Source organism: Notolepis coatsorum, assembly GCF_963971535.1.
Source record: "Notolepis coatsorum genome assembly, chromosome: 13".
Classification (NCBI taxonomy): Eukaryota; Metazoa; Chordata; class Actinopteri; order Aulopiformes; family Paralepididae; genus Notolepis; species Notolepis coatsorum.
Window position 1 is genome coordinate 79,109,854 of NC_140177.1, and position 20,240 is coordinate 79,130,093.

A 20,240-nucleotide genomic window follows, 5' to 3' on the forward strand; every position below is an offset into this window, starting at 1 on the left:
ATCTGCATTTGCCGTTTCTTCCTTGCCTGCTGTTCCCTGTGTTTGCCTCCCAGGACACTCAAGAAGTATTCCGCTTGGACAACCCGTTCCCCGTAACGACGCGCTCGCCCTGTTTGATTCTGCTCTCTTTACGCACAGCGCCTGGGTGAGTTTTGCAAGACAGTCTTTTGACCCTATCGTTTTTCGTGTGTGTAAACACTGAAGAGATCCTGCTTTTTGTTCAGTCTGTCACTCACCCTGTGCCTGCTTTTTGGATTGTTCATGTGGGATGATATTTGCTTGAACTTTGCTCACTGTGTGTATTCACACCGAAGATAATATCACTTGGATTATTATTGGGACATCGCTCACTGTGTGTAGTCACACCGAAGATATTATCACTTGGATTATTATTGGGACATCGCTCACTGTGTGTATTCGCACCGAAGATTCTATCACTTGGATGTTTGTTGGGACATTGCTCACAGTGTGTATTTACACCGAAGATTCAGTCACTTGGATTATCTGTTTGGGACAAGTCACTTCACCTGTCACCTGTCTGTTCCCAACTGTACTCTGAGCTAACCCGCTCTCTCTCTCTCTCGGTCCCGTTACCACCTCGGAGAGCTGCCGAGAGGATTCTGCAGAGCGGCTCTGACGTCACTGTCAGATTCCTCAGACGAACCTTCCCGGGAGAAGCTGCAGAGCAGCAACATTCTTCTAATGCTTGTATCCCAGTCTTTGTCTGTTTTCAACCAAGTTCTTGCTGCTATTTTGTGAAATAAAACAAGCCCTAGTTTTTGGCAAACTCTGAAACAACTCTCTTTGTGTCGTTAGCGTTTGGGGTCGGTGTCAAACCATAACATTACGATCCAACCAATATGACGACCCCAGCCGACACAGAGAGAGTCAGAACAGCACTAGCTGGTCAGATCGAGTTGACCAAGGATCACGGTCACCAACTAGAGAGGGCTGCGGCTGCGGTACATGAACTCAGGGAACAGGTCCAGCCTATTCAAGGGTCCCTGGCCGCTCTGGCAGGACAACAGTCAAGTATACTCCTTCATCTTCACACGCTGAGCGACACCGTTAACGCCTTACTTGTACCCCCACTTCCTTCAGGAACATTGGCAGGAGCATCCCCCGCAGCCCAAGCAGGCCCCGCGCTTCCCGATCCCGCACCTCGGGAACCCCGTCTCTCCATCCCACGGCTGTTCGACGGCAACCCCGAGGAGTGTGCCACATTCATCATGCAATGTGAGTTGGTTTTTCGTCATCAACCCAGTCGATTCACTTCAGAAGGAGCCCGAGTGGCCTATATGACAAACTTGCTCTCAGGCCGGGCAGCCCAGTGGGTCACTTCCTCCTGGGCAATGGATGCAGACTTTTGTTTCTCCTATCCAGACTTCGTGGCTGAGCTCCGCAGGGTGTTCCACCATCCAGCCCGTGGTCTGGATCCTGGAGCCCGGTTGGGTACCTTCCGGCAGGGGAGCGGCGGGGTAACAGACTACGTCCTGGAGTTTCGACTGGCGGCGGTGGAGAGCGGTTGGAACGACCCAGCACTTCGTCTAACCTTCATGAGGGGGCTCAGTGACGCAGTCAGGGACCAGCTCGCGACCCGGGAGGAGCCTGACTCCCTCGAGGACCTGTTCAGCCTCGCCATTCGTATCGACGGACGCCTCCAGGAGAGAAGGCGTGAGAGGACCCGACAGGTACCTCCTGAGGGACTCCGGACCCCCCGTACTCATGACGTTACTGCTGGTCGCCCTGCCCTCAACACGACTGGTGGTAGCTTACCCTCCCGTTCGGTTCGGGAGGAGGAACCCATGCAGCTGGGACGCTCTCATCTGAGCCAGGCTGAACGTGAGGCGAGGTTCAGGTCCGGTCTCTGCCTCTACTGCGGTCGGGAGGGACACCGAATCGCCAACTGCCCCACCCGGCCAAAAGATCAGGCTCGCCGAGACCCCGGGAAATCCTGGTGAGCCGTTTTTCTCATTCCCAGAGCCGTGCACCACCTGGCCATCTGATGAGCGTCACCCTGGCCTGGGCGGACCAATGGGCCACGGTGGAGGCACTCATCGACTCTGGGGCAGACGAGAGTTTCCTCGACTTCGAGTTTGCTACCCGGGCCAACATTCCACTTGAGGACCTAGTGAGGCCTTTGGAGATCTTCGCATTGGACCAACACCGCCTGGCCGACATCTCTCAACGCACCTGCCCTGTCGTGCTGACCATCGCTGGGAACCACGTTGAGAGAATCCAGTTCCTTATCACCCAATCCCCTCTTGTCCCGGTGGTCCTGGGTAGGCCCTGGCTCGCGCTGCACGAGCCCCACATCGCCTGGTCCTCCGGTACCATCAAGGGCTGGAGCTCCTCCTGTCACGCCCAGTGTCTACAGGCGGCGTCCTGTCCCCCGCCCCGGAGGCCCGTTGATGAGTCGCCTCCGGACTCTTCAACCATACCCCCTGAGTACCACGACCTCATGGAGGTTTTCTGTAAGTCCAGGGCTCAGGCCCTTCCACCCCACCGTCCTTACGACTGCGCCATCGACCTCCGCCAAGGGGCTCCCCTTCCCGGCAGCCGCCTCTACAGTCTGACCGTTCCGGAGAAGAAGGCGATGGATCAGTACATCTCTGAGTCCTTGGAAGCAGGACTCATTCGGCCTTCCTCCTCCCCGGTGGCGGCCGGTTTCTTCTTTGTTGGGAAGAAGGACGGGGACCTTCGACCCTGCATCGACTATCGCCAGCTCAACGAGATCACCATCAAGAACAAGTACCCTCTTCCTCTCATGAACTCCACCTTCGAGCCTCTCACCCAGGCTACCGTCTTTACCAAGCTGGACCTCCGGAGTGCCTACCATCTTGTCCGTATCCGTGAGGGCGATGAATGGAAGACCGCCTTCAAGACCCCCAGGGGCCACTACGAGTACCTGGTGATGCCGTTCGGCCTCACCAACGCCCCGGCGGTATTCCAGGCGCTCATGAACGACGTCCTTCGTGACATGCTGGAGGTGTTTGTGGTGGTGTACCTGGACGACATCCTCATCTTCTCCAAGACCCTCGAGGAGCACATCCAGCATGTCCGCCGTGTGCTGGAGCGCCTCCTCCACAATCGGCTCTTCGTCAAGGCGGAGAAGTGCCGTTTCCACTCCGACTCCGTCGACTACCTGGGCTTCATCGTGGAGAAGGGCTTGACCCGAGCGGATCCTCGCAAGATCCAAGCTGTGGAGGAATGGCCTGAACCCACCACTCGGAAGGAGTTACAGAGTTTCCTCGGGTTCGCCAACTTCTACCGAAGGTTCATCCGGAACTACAGTCAAGTGGCGGAGCCACTTACCAGACTGACCTCTCCCGCCCTGCCGTTCGACTGGTCCCCAGCGGCATGTGCTGCGTTCCGCTCCCTCAAGAAGAGGTTCACTTCCGCCCCGATCTTGCTCCACCCTGACCCCAAGAGACAGTTCATCATTGAGGTGGACGCCTCGGATACTGGACTGGGGGCTGTCTTATCCCAGCGTTCGGCAACAGACCAGAAGGTACATCCTTGCGCCTTCTACTCGCGTCGGTTCCTCCCTGCCGAGAGGAACTACGACACCGGCAATCGGGAGCTGCTGGCGGTCGTGGCTGCTTTGGAGGAGTGGCGTCATTGGCTTGAGGGGGCCGAGGAGCCATTTACCATCTGGACGGACCACAGGAACCTGACGTACATCCGCGCTTCCAAGCGCCTCAACGGTCGGCAGGCGAGATGGGCCAGTTTCCTCAGTCGGTTCGACTTCTCGCTGACTTTTCGTCCTGGTTCCCGCAACACAAAGGCCGACTCCCTGTCCCGGTTACACTCCAAGGGGGCTCCACCCTCTGAGGACCCGACTCCCATCCTCCCGGAGGCCAGGGTGGTAGGAGCCATCACCTTGGGCATCGAGGGGGTGGTTAGACGTGCCCTACGCTTCCAGCGTGCTCCTGGCAACGTTCCGATTCATCGTCTCTTCGTCCCCGACTCTGTCCGGTCCCGGGTGCTGCTGTGGGGCCATACCAGCCGGTTCGCCTGCCACCCGGGCGTTCATCGCACGTTCTCCTTCCTGGCTCGTCGTTTCTGGTGGCCCACCATGCGGAACGACGTCAAGGAGTTCGTATTGGCCTGCGCGGTCTGTGCCCGCAGCAAGGCCTCGCACCAGGCACCCTCCGGGCTGTTACAGCCACTTCCCGTTCCGAGCCGTCCTTGGTCACATGTGGCGCTAGACTTCGTCACAGGTCTTCCCTCCTCCCAGGGGAACACTTGCCTTCTGACCGTGGTGGATCGATTCAGCAAGGGGGTTCACCTCGTGGCCCTTTCCAAGCTTCCCTCGGCGGCCGAGACGGCGGACCTCCTGACTCACCACGTGTTCCGCCTTCATGGTTTTCCCCAGGACATCGTCTCTGACCGGGGGCCCCAATTCACCTCCCAGGTATGGCGGGCTTTTTGCAAGGGATTAGGGGCGACGGTCAGTCTTTCCTCTGGTTATCATCCCCAGACTAACGGACAAACGGAGAGGATGAACCAGAGCGTGGAGTCTGCTCTTCGGTGTGTGGCAGCCGAGAGACCAGCTTCCTGGAGCCGTTTCCTTCCCTGGGTCGAGTACTCCATCAACTCCATGGTCAGTTCCGCTACCGGCCTCTCACCTTTTGAGGTTTCCCTGGGCTACCAACCCCCTCTTTTCCCCGCACAGGAGATGGAGGTGGCAGTTCCCTCCGTGCAGGTCCACCTCGACCGCTGCCGACGGGTCTGGGAGATCACCAGGACCGCGCTGCTCCGGACATCTGAGCGCGCCTGTCGTGGGGCCGACCGGCGCCGGGTTCCTGCGCCGACTTACCACCCTGGGCAGAGGGTGTGGCTTTCCGCGAAGGACCTCCCGCTTCGGTCCTCGGCCAAGAAGCTTAACCCCCGTTTCGTCGGACCTTTCGAGGTTCTGAAGGTACTCAGTCCGGCGGCTCTGCGTCTGAAACTTCCTGCATCCATGCACATTCACCCCGTTTTCCATGTCTCCCGGGTTAAGCCTGTCTCCCTCAGTCCCCTGATGCCTCCAGCTCCTGATCCTCCGCCTCCCGAGATGGTGGATGGTCACCCCCAGTGGCAGGTCCGCCGGTTGATGGGCGTTCGACGGCAGGGTCGGGGGTTCCAGTACCTGGTGGACTGGGAGGGTTACGGCCCGCAGGAGCGGAGCTGGGTCTCCCGGCAGCTCATCGTGGATCCCGGCCTGATCACGGACTTCCATTGTGCCCATCCGGACGAGCCAGGTCAGCCTGGTCGCCGGGTGGCTCCCGTGGAGGGGGGGGTACTGTGAGGTTTTGTCCGCTGCTCACCTACTCGCTCTGTTCCTTTAAGCCTACTCGCTCTGTTCCTTTTAGTTTTCAGTTAATTAATTGCATTCTCCTCTTCACACGCTTCTTCCTGTAGACGCCGTTGATTGGTGCTTCCCCAACCACACGCTTGTCAATCTCATCCCGCAGCTGTCACAGCTTGTCATTAAGCATTCCTTTTGATTATATATACCCCGATTCCCCATCAAGTGTTGTTGGATCGTTTTGATATATTATCTGCATTTGCCGTTTCTTCCTTGCCTGCTGTTCCCTGTGTTTGCCTCCCAGGACACTCAAGAAGTATTCCGCTTGGACAACCCGTTCCCCGTAACGACGCGCTCGCCCTGTTTGATTCTGCTCTCTTTACGCACAGTGCCTGGGTGAGTTTTGCAAGACAGTCTTTTGACCCTATCGTTTTTCGTGTGTGTAAACACTGAAGAGATCCTGCTTTTTGTTCAGTCTGTCACTCACCCTGTGCCTGCTTTTTGGATTGTTCATGTGGGATGATATTTGCTTGAACTTTGCTCACTGTGTGTATTCACACCGAAGATAATATCACTTGGATTATTATTGGGACATCGCTCACTGTGTGTAGTCACACCGAAGATATTATCACTTGGATTATTATTGGGACATCGCTCACTGTGTGTATTCGCACCGAAGATTCTATCACTTGGATGTTTGTTGGGACATTTCTCACAGTGTGTATTTACACCGAAGATTCAGTCACTTGGATTATCTGTTTGGGACAAGTCACTTCACCTGTCACCTGTCTGTTCCCAACTGTACTCTGAGCTAACCCGCTCTCTCTCTCTCTCGGTCCCGTTACCACCTCGGAGAGCTGCCGAGAGGATTCTGCAGAGCGGCTCTGACGTCACTGTCAGATTCCTCAGACGAACCTTCCCGGGAGAAGCTGCAGAGCAGCAACATTCTTCTAATGCTTGTATCCCAGTCTTTGTCTGTTTTAAACCAAGTTCTTGCTGCTATTTTGTGAAATAAAACAAGCCCTAGTTTTTGGCAAACTCTGAAACAACTCTCTTTGTGTCGTTAGCGTTTGGGGTCGGTGTCAAACCATAACACAGTGGTGCAGTCGTAATATGGGAACTGGTTACACGCCACGTGCACGCGCGCTCCCACTCCCACGCACACGCATACATGTTCCCTCAGTTGCGCACAGAACAGATGATTATTATGCATAACAATGGAGATCAAGCAGCCCCCCACCTTCTCGTAGGTTCCTATTATTATGCAAAGTCTAGGTGAGAAGTGGCGGCCGCCGGCCGGGTAGCTTTCTACAACGGCCGGGTACTTATCATTGTGCGCACTTCTGCCCTGAGTGACTACTAATAACACGCCGTGTAACCGTGTGTGTGCACGACTGCACCCCTGACCGCGGGGCTTGACAGTTTTGACAGTTATTGAGAGTTAATTAATTTGAATATGGCCACCAGTGATTGTGAAGGATTGAATCCTTGTGTTGTGTTAATTACAACTCAATGAAATGATAAGGTAGCAGTCTCTATTAGACAAGGTATTACTATTACTACATCTTCAGATCCAAAATAGACCACCATATGTGTACACATTGTTTTGTGTCAGGATGCCTGGTTAGGAAGTCCTAATGATAATGTCACATGTCAGACTTGTTAGTAAGTATGTACAGTAACAGTGGCGGCTCGCCACCGGGGGCGCTAGGGCACCGACCCACCTGTTAAATGAGAGAAGAAGAAAAAAAAACTTTTTTGTTTTTTGTTTTATAGCCCTATAAATAATATAAACATGTTTAAAATGAATAATATTTACTCATTTTAAGTATGTTTGTGTTTCCAATGCACAATATAACGTTAATATATAAAATAAAAAATACTCGTTTTCCTGAACAGGAAGTGACATTTTTTTTTTGTATTTCTCGGCCCGGGCTAGACGCAATAGCGCTCTGAGTGCGCGTCACTGGTTGATCGCTGTATCCGTCGCAGCCAATCAGTGCGTAACGTGTTGTGCGTTGAAATATGACTATTATGTTGGAATCCGGGCGCGATTTGAAGCGGTCTAGGCAGCAGCGTCAAGAATTTCTGTAGCCGCATTTCGCGGAGACGCTCTCTGATTGGCCGACGCCAGTATTTCTTTCCGTAGCAGCATTTCGCGGAGACGATCTCTGATTGGCCGAATCCACATTCTAATGTTCCAATTCTAGCTTATTCTAGGTTGGTGGTAGATAGTTGTTGTTGTTGTGAGATGCAGCTGTTTGTCTTAGAGCGTGACTGCAAGTTCTTTAGACGGTTAAGCTTAGGCACTCTTTCAAAGTTGGTTAAGGTTAGAGTTTGTCTTAGAGCATGGCGATAGAACGCCAGGTAGTTTGCAGTCTGTTCGACGCGGAAATGGACAAAGAAATAAAGTACTTGTGTTGTGTGGTGCTAACTGCTAACAGCTAACACTTGGCTAACAAGCTATATGGCGGATGCAGTCTGGACAGTGGTCTGGAATACATCAACAGTGGATTATACACTTTATCAAGCCCTCCTGCCCTGGACGTTTCAACTAAACAGTGAGTCTCTCTCTCTCTCGCTCTCTCTCTCTCTCGCTCTCGCTACACAGCTGTCTCTGCGAAATGCGGCTACGGAAAAAAGTATTGACTGTGCTTGCTGAGACGATAATAGGCTAGCGATTCAAAACGCGCTGCTGTGTTGTGAACTATAACATTAATTTAGCTGCTGCTGATGCATAATGAATGAATGGTGAGTTGTTTAAAATGACAACATACATGTATTGGATTGATCCGAGAGACAGAGAGAGAGATTGCTCCAGAGCATCTCAGAGCATTACATTTTCAACTCGACCTAACGTGAACTGCGACCCACAAGGCTGCGATAGTACCAGCCGCTACTGTACAGTAAGTGTATTATGATGTCGTTGAAGCAAAGGCCAACCCCAAGTTAGGCTTCTGTCAGAGTGCCATAGCCCCTATGTGTGTGCATAGGTTGTACTTATGCGTATGTGTGTGTGTGTGTGTGTATGTACATATAAGTATGTTAATTATGTGTTTTAATTAACCCAATAGAAAAGCAGTTATCTGGAAGTATCTTTTATCATTGTTCTCTAATGTCCTTTAGAATAATGGTGACTAAACTCCTGTCCAGACATCAGGCATCCTCAACGATGACGTTCTCCGTGATGTCCTGAACTGCTCTGTTTTTGTTTATTAAGATGACATTCTTATTTTCTCCCGCTCTGTTGACGAGCACGTTCAGCATGTCCGCCAGGTCCTCCAGTGCCTACTGGAGAACAAATTGTTTATCAAGGCTGAGAAGTGTGAGTTCCACGTCCCCTCCATCGGGTTCCTCGGCTACATTATCGAGAGCGGGCAGATCCGGGCGGACCCTGAGAAGACCAAGGCTGTGGTGGACTGGCCCAGACCTTCAAACGTCAAGCAGCTCCAGCGCTTCCTGGGGTTTGCGAATTTTTACCGGCGTTTCATCAGGGACTACAGCTGGGTTGTAGCGCCCCTCACCCAACTCACGTCGCCCTCCGTGCCCTTCTCCTGGTCCGCTAAGGTGGAGTCCGCCTTCTCGGAGCTGCGTAGGCGCTTCACCTCCGCACCCATCATCCTCCAGCCGGACACGTCCCGCCAGTTTGTGGTGGAGGTGGACGCCTCCAATACCGGTGTGGGAGCGGTCCTCTCCCAGCACTCCGCCCTCGACCAGAAGCTTCACCCCTGCGCCTTCCTGTCCCCAGTGGAGGTCAATTATGACATTGGGAACCGAGAGCTCTTGGCGGTCAAGCTGGCCTTGGAGGAGTGGAGGCACTAGCTGGAGGGTTCCGAGATCCCCTTCCTCGTGTGGACAGACCACAAAAACCTCGCCTACATCCAGACAGCCAAGTGCCTGAACTCCCGCCAGGCCCGGTGGGCGCTGTTCTTCGGGTGTTTTAACTTCTCCTTGACCTACAGGCCCGGCTCCTGAGACATCTCCAGCCTGGACGGCTCCTGGGAATCACATGGAGTGACCTCCCTCGCTCCTGTTGCACATTCCAAACATTCCCTAACCTGTCTGCTTGGTACCTTGAATTAAACATCCTAAACCGCCTCATTCTCCTCTGCCCTTGTGTTCTGCTCTTGGGTTCAAAACCAGACGTCACCCTAACACAAGTGGAGTTTATCACAGGCCAACGTGATATTTTCCCCTTCTGGAGGCTGGTCCCCCTTTCATAGCCTACTCATTAGGTTACAGACGAGCGCTCTTGTGAAAGGTCCCCTTTCCTTTCCCTTCCCTTATCCAATCCCCACTGAGCGCACCTGTCCAGGAGTGTGCGGCTCCATGTGCATCCTCCCCAAGCCGCCCGCATCAGGCTGTTGCATCGTTGCTAATAAACTATCGATTCCTATGGAAACCTATCCTTTGTGTCTGTTGTCATTGTGTGGGTTGAACTCGCAATGTAGGTAGGTTAAATGAGCTTTGCTGAGGGGACTGTTTTCCAGTGGCCACCTGGGAGACACTAAGAGCCCAGACCCACCAAACGTGGGATGCGGGTGTGAGGCGGGCGGGCGATCAGTGCTTCACTTTCGCTCCCATGTTAACGAGCGTCACTGTTCACACCGGCCGTGTGCGGGCAAGCGACTCGCGGGGACGGGAAGCGAATTTTTTCACTTCGGTTGGATTCACAGAATTTCACAGAAATACACTCAATATCTGCATTATTACCACACATATAGATGTTGTTCAACCAACTAATGTGTCTGTATCTTTCCCAATACAAATAAACCATACTATACTTTTTCAGGAGTACAGTCACGCTGATTTCATCATTCTAAAATGTATTCTACCATTCAAATTAATTAGATAATAACTGGTTATACATGCAAAATGGAAAATAGAACACTGGAACTGGAAATCCTTTAAAAAAAATCTTCAAACGGGGACTGACTTCGCATATAGACTAGGCATTTACAGCTGTTCCAATGTAAATGTACCTTCCTCTGTGCGCTTTTGCCCGCTCTGAAGTCGGACTCGGTGTGGACGGCCATGCACGCTGTTCTCGCACGAAACCCGCGAGTGCTTGCGCCCGCACCTGGTGGGGTCCCGGCGTAAGGGAGAGAAGGGGACACTGAGCTTAAGAGTAGACAGAGGTGGGGGTCGTAACTAGGGGTGGGTAAAAAAATCGATACGTAGTAGTATCGCGATACTTTGCGTGGCGATACTGTATCGATACAGGGACGCCAAGTATCGATATTTAATTATTCATACAAAATAAAAATAAATTGTATTTTTTTTTTGTATAAGGAAGTTGCATTGTTCATTTCAATACCTGTAATAGTACAGTAGTCCACACACACACATGTGCATTCAGTTAAGTTGGAATATGACTGTAATACAAACAGTTCAGTTTGTCAGGTACATGCAACACAGATTACAGTGTTTTTTATCTTTTTTTTTATCTTTATTACGGATCCCCATTAGTCATCACCGCAGCAACAACTAGTCTTCCTGGGGTCCAATGTTTACAGTCTGTCTGCTTGAGAAAATACCATGTTCTGCAATAAAAATGATTGAAGTGAGATGCACAGACTGAAATTTATTTTATTAGATAAAACATGTTGACAAAGTTTTACTTTGCAGTTGAAAAAGGTAATAAATCGCAATAAATCGCAATATATTTAGTATCGCAATACTATCGTATCGTGACTCAAGTATCGTGATAGTATCGTATCGTGAGGCCTCTGGTGATTCCCACCCCTAGTCGTAACCCTTTGGCTCCGACCAAGCTGTGAGATTTAAGCTATTGTTTGGGGCGACCAAAAGGGATTCCTCAACACATGTATCATTAAAAACAGTAATCAATCAAACCTCTTCACCAAGTAGGCCCTTCCTATGACCTCTGACCCCTCACCTTGTTCCTTCTGAAGTGGTACACCACTGCCATGCTGACCAGGTCCAGCACCATACACAGACCCTGGAAGGAGGCTACGACAAGCCGGAGGGCCCCATCCTCCTGAGCAAAGCAGGGCGTGTCGTCCCGGCAGTATGGACAGCCATCGCGGCACGGCAGGCACTTACTGGACAACTCAGCTGGGTCCTCTCTGTGAGGACGGTCTTTACCTGGAGAGAGACAGGAGGGAGGTGAGAACACAGGGAGGGGAGGATTTGGGAGATGCTTACACACTACTCTGTTGGGTTAATGTGGTCCAGTAGGCCGAGTGCCATGCATGCTCACAATGGAGCTCCGCTTGGTATTGCAAAGTTCTGCCAAGAAAGGAAATTCACTGTATAATAAGCAGTGTTTGGCAGTAACACGTTACTTAGTAATTTCATTACTTTCCCAGTATCGAGTAAAGTAAGGCTTTACAATTTCCTAAATTGTAATTTATATTACAGTTACTACTCCAAGTAACGCTGCATTACTGCGTTACATCGTTGCCAGAATACAATGGGTTTTATTTGTTCTCCTATAACGTTAGATTACGTTTTCCTCTGTAGCTGACGTGTGCGTGCGAGCAGGTCAGAGCGAGGTCACATCGGCTACTAGCCAAAAAGCAGCATGGAGGGAACAGAGGTAACATTACACTACATTAGCTGTCCGTTGTAAACTATGTGGGGGGAGGAAAAAGTTTGCATACGCGATAAAGCATCCGACACGGCAAAGCATCTGACACGGCAGCACGACAATGTGAAACTTGTGAAAACCAATGACAGGTACAGTAAGCCTCTACCAGTGCCAGTGATGGCTGTACTCCAGCAAACACCAGAAACTGGATCTAAGATCAGGGCAAACACCGCCCATGAGTGGAGAAGGTCTGTAGAAGCTCGTCAATGGGTATATCTGTGAAAATATGTGTTGATGGAAGGTAATTTGAAGGCCACACTGAGAGGTAGACTTTGTTTCCACCACAGCTGACACCTGGAAAGCTAACAGAAGCTAACAGAAGCTTAACAGGTTGTACATAACTTTTTCGCCCAACACTGATAATAAGTAACTGTATAACCATACAATACTATATATATATATAGTAGCTGGATGAATATCAAAAAGAAAAATGGTCTGTTTATCAATGCTGTTGCTCATTACTTTTTCCAGCATCTAAGTCTACAGTGAAGACTTGTAAACAAGTCATCTGGGAGTATAAATGGATGTGTCCCATATGGTGTGTGAGATGGAGACAAGTAATAAATCTGCCTAAACGATTTAGAAGCAAATCAATCGCCAAATGCAAAGTAACAGATGGGTCAGTGCCAACGACAATTTCCTTGCGAAAATGGACAAGAATAGAATAACGTCCTTAATTGATTTATTCTATGGTACTTGTATTGTGGCTGTATATCAATATAGTCTGGCTATAGTGCAGACTGAACAGTAAATCCTCTAGTTTCATCATGAACTCACACACAGATGCTATCCTGCTCTTGTCGAAAATAGCCTAATAAGCATGTAATTCCTCTGCTGGTCCCCGGGCTCATACAATATGCAAAGACAATGCAAGGCATACACAGAACATTGATGGATAGAGCACTATTGCATGACAATGTCATGTGTCTCTACTACAGGGATATGTTATAGTTATAAAGCAGGGGCGTCATGCAAGACAAAGTTCTGGGGGGGGACAATAGTGGGAGACATGAGGGTCCTTCCCTGTGAAAAAAAAGAAGGTAATAATGACGCAATTTACTGCAATTTGAACATATATATTCAAAGACTTTGGGGGGGGATTAGTTTAAAACTTCACTAAATCAGTTTTTGTAGCTCACTCTGTATATTTAGTGATTTTAATTAGATGGTCACATAATTTATCTGTGCTGTTATTGAAAATGACACTCACTTATTCACTCACTTCTTCTTGAAAAAGTGTGCTTCACCTAAGAACTGTAAGAGGCATACACATAAAAATACTATATCTATATAATCTATAAAAGACTACGGTATATATCAAATTAATCTAGAGAATATAGATAATAAAGCCACAGATGAAAGGAACCTGCCAACATACAGTAGTAATAGCTGTATTTTCAAACACAACATAGGAAGCAGCATGAGTACAGATGAGACTGTGCTGGCATCACATGGCAGTGTCTGCTCCATTGCCAATACAAGCTTAGACTGTAACCTATTTTACTGCTCAGCCTCCTTAAAAGATTCATCATCACCAATCACCAATTCCAACACTTTTAAACGAATAAGCAATGAAATAATGAGGGGTAAGAACTGTACATTTTCCAATGTGTTGACACTGAGGTTGTTGGAGTCTCTCCCTGCTTATGGTTCAGCCGACAACCTAGACCAGGGCCCTGTTTCATGTACGTGGTTCAACTAAGTCGATCAAGATGTCCATTATCCAGCTTCAGTTAACCCGATGTTCGAAGCCGGGATTTTCCTGTTTCACAAAGGTGGATTCAGTCTCGTTAACTCAAGCCAGACTTGCGAGTCAGGCTAAATGCGCGCGGCCGTTTTAGGTGAAAAGCCAGCACGTATCGATGGCAGAGATCCTGATTCTCAACGGCATTGATTGATTAATTGATTTAAGACTTTATTGACAGATTGCAATACGGCTCAATCGCCTCGCCGACAAGTTAAATGCGTTATCTATAGGCTAATTCTAAGTCCCTCATTACCTCAATCAATCAGATTATATTTCTTTAAACTTGCCTGCTGGATTGAATAATCAAATGAGATCTTGCTAGCGAAAATTATTAGTTAACTGTTATACAGAATTACGATACGGCTCTCTTACCCATTGATTGATGTATAGTCAATGGTTTACTTATCTTCTCTGTGGTGTAACGGGTTCTTCTTTTGACTTTCACACGGACGACCGGGGTTCAAGACCCTAGTCTTTTCCTTCTTTTTGCAATATAGGAATAATTCAATTTGGTGCACGTTGAGAGCTATATAAAGAATGACATCCTCAATGCATGTAGATTTATAATATTTTAACTTAAAACCAGGCTACTTTGGCGTATAATCATTAATATTATATTCAAAAAATTCATATTGGAAACACCGGGATTTAAACCCCGGTCGCTGGATTGGCAGGCTTGCGCACTACCGCTGGGCCACTGGGCCAGATGGGATAAATTCATTGTTTATACATTAATGAACGAGAGACCCGTGTTTAGAATATCCTTTGTTTTGAATGAAGTTTATCTCTTTATCCTCATTCATTAATGTGACGTCAACGGCTCATTCAATTTCTCAAATCCGTCAAACAGCGCATCTCATCAGACATCTTAATCCCAGTTACAATTAAAATAACCACATCATGTGTACATCGCACGAGCGAGCGCCACCGTCGCCACGGTATATATAACGTGCATTATTTAGGACAAAGTGAATTTAATATCAGCATTTTGGGTCTATTTTACATTTCAAAAGCCCCCTCTGGAAGAATGGAGCACAAAAACGTAATTCAGAATGGTATAATGCAGATCGTAGACTGTGGGAATAGTTTCAGGAAACGGGCTGTCACTTCTTTGCGGGGGCGTGGCGATAGTTCAGGCTAACTTGAACTTGAACTCTGCTTTCGACCAGGCTCAAACTTTTGGATATGTTGTCATGGTGATTTGGAAAATCCACGTATATGAAACCGGAAAGTCCGGCTAACCCAGTTATCCAGCTAAAGTTATCCGGCTAACTCAGTTATCCAGGTACAAGAAACAGGGCCCAGGGGTGGCCAACCCGCGGCTCGCGAGCCGCATGCAGCTCTTTGCCCGTCAATGTGCGGCTCTTCCATCCATAATTTTTTAATTTAGGTTTACTTTATTTGTTCAAGGGGGACAGTGTACATTAATAAAACATTTTACAAATGTAAATGCACCCAATTTTAGCCAAAAGGCTAATTTCCATTGGTAGTCCCCCTGCCAGAAGGTACAGGCTAAAATCCTGTGTAAAAAAAGGGTTAGCAATAAAAACAGAATAAAATCAAGATAAATACATTAGAATAAAAACACAACAAAAGCACATAGACATAGTAGGGATACAGGTCACAATACAGTCATGGACACAAGGAAAGAGCACATCATGACATATTAAGAGACCCAGACATAGACAGACGCACCATATCCATATCCACACACACATATACACATACAGACACCTCAGTGTTGACAGTTCTGGTTATCAATGAGCCATTCCCTAACCCTGCACTTGAATGAATGGTATGATGTGGACACTCTAATTGTTTGAGGAATTGAGTTCCATTGGTGGGATGCTCTGTATGAAAAGACAGCCTGGCCAAATACACTTTTTTTTAAAGGGATTGTACAGTCCCCCCTTGCCGCACCTCTAGTGTTCCTGGTTGAGGCAGACTTGAGGTTGATGAAACCGGACAAAGGAGGAGGAGCCAATCCACACTTTATTTTAAAAACTAGACAGACGTTTTGATATAGGGTCAGGTTTTCCCAACTGAGTAGATTATATTTTTTTAGAATGTGACAATGATGGTACCTGAATGGTTTCTTGTCTAGAATTTTTATTGCTTGTTTGTAAAGTGATTGAAGTGGTTTCAGAATGGTGGAATGTGAATTGGACCAGGTTATCAAACATTATTACATGGCGTTTTCACATTCGCCGAAATGCTTGCTTGTGATTGGTCAATAGCCCCCCGACAGCGGTCATTATTTTTCAATAATGACCGCTGTTTTTTCAATAATGACCGCTGTGCGCAGCTGTTCGCAATCAAGCCCACTGACACACACTGTTTCAGTGCAATTAGACACTGCCGGTGTTCTGCTGCCGGCGATGACAGGGGGCGGAGCGACGAGCGGAGCCAGAACGCAGCCAGAACCAGTGTTGCGAGTCGATGTAAAATGAATTAGGTATATTGTTAGTAAGTTAGCCATGTAATAAGCGGGATAATGTCCCACATCAGTGCAGCAAATCAGAGAACACCTGCCGCGGCTGCACTGACAGCGGAGTGTGTGTAGATTACAGCGGAGCCAGAACAGAGGCTGCCCGCGATAATAATAATCACTTTATTTGGGCTGACAGAGCCACAGAACTGCGATTTGTCAAATGAATTAGGTATATTGTTAGTAAGTTAGCCATGTAATAAGCGGGATAATGTATAGCTTTACTCGGTCATTGTCGCAAAATAATTGACATTCACTGACGTTTAAAACACCTCGCCGAAGCGGCTCGGTATTTTAAACTACGTGTCGGTCAATTATTTTGCGACAATTATCCCTTACGTATGTGATGTGGGAAGGAACCATTGAATGAAAATATAGCTTTGCTGCCTCTGTTGAAAGGAAGTTTCTTATGTACCTGAAGTTTGATAGGCTGAACTTTACCTTATTGCAGACTTTTTTTATGTGATTTTTGAAGCTAAGGTTTGGGTCTATGTGTAATCCTAAATACTTATATTCTGATACTACCTGTAATTTCTGACCGGAGATGAAGATATCCTGCTCTGCAACTTCTCTGTGGCCCTTGGAGAAGAACATACAGACAGTCTTAGAGACATTCAATTGTAAACAGCTGTTCTTAAGCCAGGATGTGACATTCACCATGACATTAGACAATTTTGTTGCAACCTCTTCTGTGGTTTTACCGTGTGTAAAGATCACTGTATCATCAGCATACATCAGTACATCACATTGGCCACACACAGAAGGCAAATCGTTAATGTACATGCTGAACAGGATTGGACCCAAGACAGAGCCCTGCGGGACACCAGTTGACATACAGATGGCAGTAGATTTATGATTTTCAATTTTGACAAGTTGGGAACGGAATGAGAGGTATGATTTGAAGAGGTTGAGGAACTCTATGGAGAAGTTGAAATTGACCAGCTTTTGGAGTAGAATAGTATGGTTAACAGTGTCAAAAGCTTTCCTTAGATCAAGGAACACAGCCCCCACAACCCCACCCCTGTCCATTGAAGCCTTGACTGTCTCTAAAAAGAAGCATGTTGCTGTTTCTGTTGAATGGTTAGCCCTGAATCCAAATTGCATTGGGTGCAGTGGGAAGGAGCTGTTATTGAGATGATCAGTGACCTGTTTGGCAATCAGTTTTTCAAACACCTTGGATACTATGGGTAGAATACTGATGGGTCTGTAATTGGATGTCATGAGAGGGTCACCACTTTTAAATAAAGGGACCACAACTGCAGGCTTCCATGGGTTAGGAAAACTTCCTTGATTGAAACCCATATTGATTATATGGGTCAGTGACTTCACTATAGAGGAGTTTATCTCTTTCAGCATGAGTGTGTCCATGCCATATATATCCTTAGCTCTTGAGGATTTGAGGGATGTAATTATATTTGCAACCTCTATCTCAGTGACTGATTTTGGTATGACTGCTGGTTCATAAATATTTACAGTAGATGGCAGATCAGGACTACTGTCCTGAACTGCGAAGCTTTGGGCTATTGCGGCCACAGACTCTACAAAATACTGATTGAGGGCCGGTGCTACATCTGACGGATACTGTAAAGTTTTGTCATTGACCTTCAGTTCAATTGGCTTAGTTGCAGCTTTGTTTTGACCAGTTAATTTCTTGATCTGACTCCATATAACCTTTGAGTTACCGTGGGCATTTTCAATAATTGAGATGAAGAAATCAGCTATTGCTTTTCTCAGTTCCCTTGTTGTTTTGTTTCTCAACATTACAAATCTTTGTCTATCGTGAGACAGCTTTGATTTTGTGGCAATTTTTAAAGCAATGTCCCGTTCCTTCATTAGTTTCTTGACCAAATCGTTTGCCCAGCGTTTTATCCTAATTGAAAATGTATTGATTGTAGATTGCAATTTTTCCGTAAAAACTTGACTAGTTGTCTCTACTGTAGGTCACTTTCAAGCAGTAGATCGTTCCAGTTTAAGTTTTGTATGGCTAATCTAAACTTCTCTTGCTTGTGTTTTGGAATGCCAAAGGATTCACTTTTCCCAGCATTTGTATTGAACCGCTTGCCTGTTAGTTTTCTTGATATCAGCACCATATTATGGTCTGACAGCCCTGTTATCATATTGTGTGTTTTTGTAATTCTTTCGGGTCTATTAGTGAATATTAAGTCAATCTGAGTGCTGGTGCTGTTTGTTATTCGCGTTGGGCCTTTAACCATTTGAGTTAAGTTAAAACTGTCAGTAATTTGCTTGAGCTTCTTCCTTGTTGCCTTGTCCTCCCAGTTCAAGTTCAAGTCACCCATTATAATGACCTCTCTCTTAAAATCACATTGACTTAGTACATTCTTAAATGTATCATAAAAGCTAATATTGGAGGAAGGTGGTCGATAAATCACTATAAGTGTAAAGGACATCTGAGGCGACAGGATCATATTCAGACCTATACATTCTAGATCGTTTGGGTCTTGCCATTGTATCTCCTTTTTATGTCACTCATTCCATAAGGACGTAGAATAAACATAATTTTTTTTTAAATGGTCCATTTGCATGTTCTTGGTATCTGAATCTAGGGACATATATGATGGATCATTGTCAGAAATAGTGTGTCTGTTACTAGGCTTGAGTAAATTGTAATGAACCAAAGGAGAATATCAATTCTATTTACATTTTTTTTTATCTTTGACTGTGAATAACACCATGCTAAAATTGACCAGACCTGAAAAATCTAAGCGAATGAATAAAGGGAAGATGATTAAACAGAAGATTTTGTAGATACAGTACTGAATTCTGCCATCTTTTTTATAATGTAAATTTCTCCACCATTTTTCATCATATTGCAACACCGTTTTTTGCAAGACGTTCACAGAAAGGTAGAGAAACTAACTGCGTTCTGTTTTATGGCAATAACGTTCAGGTTTGTGGGAGATAATCCCAAAAAATAAGAGAAATAAAAAAGTAAATCCAGAAGTCAGATGATTGACAGGGGCTGGTGTGAGCTGGGTAGGGTAGTTTTTCGAAATTTGAAAGCCCTGAGTCTCTTCCTTCAAAAGACTGGATGTGCCACTTCCTCCTGTCAATATGCGCCGGTTTCCGACTCAATGCCCTGAGATTTCTATAATCTTATATTTCACTAATAACAGTTAAAATAATTGGTAAACAAACGTAATGCTGAAAATATACACTTTTACTGTATATCTCGGGCTTAAGAGGTTAACCCTGTGAGGCCCAAATTAAAAAGACATTAGCAACTTCAGAGGCCAGAGGGTGGGACATATAAACACATTTACTATCAAATAGCATTGTGAGGCTGAACAACAGGACAAATTGACTATACATGTGCTTAAAGGGGAACTATCTTATAAATGGCCTTTTTCAGTGTTTACCATTGTTTCTTAGCTATGTGGACTTATATTAATAGGATCTATGTCTCTAATTCTCATATTGGCGCATTCTTCCAATTCTCCTCTCACAATATTCACCCTTACTGAACTGAGTCATCTGAAAATGTGCATATCTGTGATGTCAGAGATTTCTCAGCTGCATAATAATGTGGCAGTTGATGTGGCAGTTGGCACCAGGCCACACAGTGGTTGGAGCCCAGCCTCAAAACGGCTTAAGATCTTGAGGTAGAAAAATGCGGTTTTTGAGTACTTGATTAGAAATACAAAACAATCCATTTTTATTTTTTTGAAAAAAACCTAGGTGTTCCATAGACTCACAGGAATTGTGTAAAAGTGCCCAAATAGTGAAAGAAATTGTAAAATAGTTCCCCTTTAAAAAAAATTAAATAAACATTCTTTTTTTAAATGGCTAAAAGTGATTTTGTAATTTTGCAACCGTGGGTCTCACAGGGTACTTTTAACCCTGTGAGGCCCAAATAAAAAAGACATTAGCAACTTCAGAGGCCAGAGGGTGAGACCTATAAACACATGAAGGGTGCCGTGACTGAAAAAAAAGGTTGAGAAACGCTGGTATATGGTGTGGCTCTTTGTGGTACCACAGTAATTTTTGTGGCTCTTAGTCTCTGACTGGTTGGCCACCCCTGACCTAGACAGTAAGATACTAAAGCTAGCCGCTAATCACATTTCAGGGCCTATATGCCATA

The 20,240-nt window shown here is 46.9% G+C and overlaps 1 protein-coding gene across 1 annotated transcript in view; it reads right to left on the bottom strand.

The window, feature by feature from the left end:
* The window catches only part of gpr158b (G protein-coupled receptor 158b), a gene marked incomplete at both ends in the record, with an annotated part of 501,095 nt that overhangs the window by 113,560 nt on the left and 367,295 nt on the right, over positions 1–20,240 (bottom strand). The window contains one exon of the mRNA XM_084327721.1: positions 11,193–11,401. Within this exon, the coding sequence (XP_084183847.1) occupies positions 11,193–11,401 (209 nt within the window). The remainder of the gene's footprint in view (positions 1–11,192; positions 11,402–20,240) is intronic.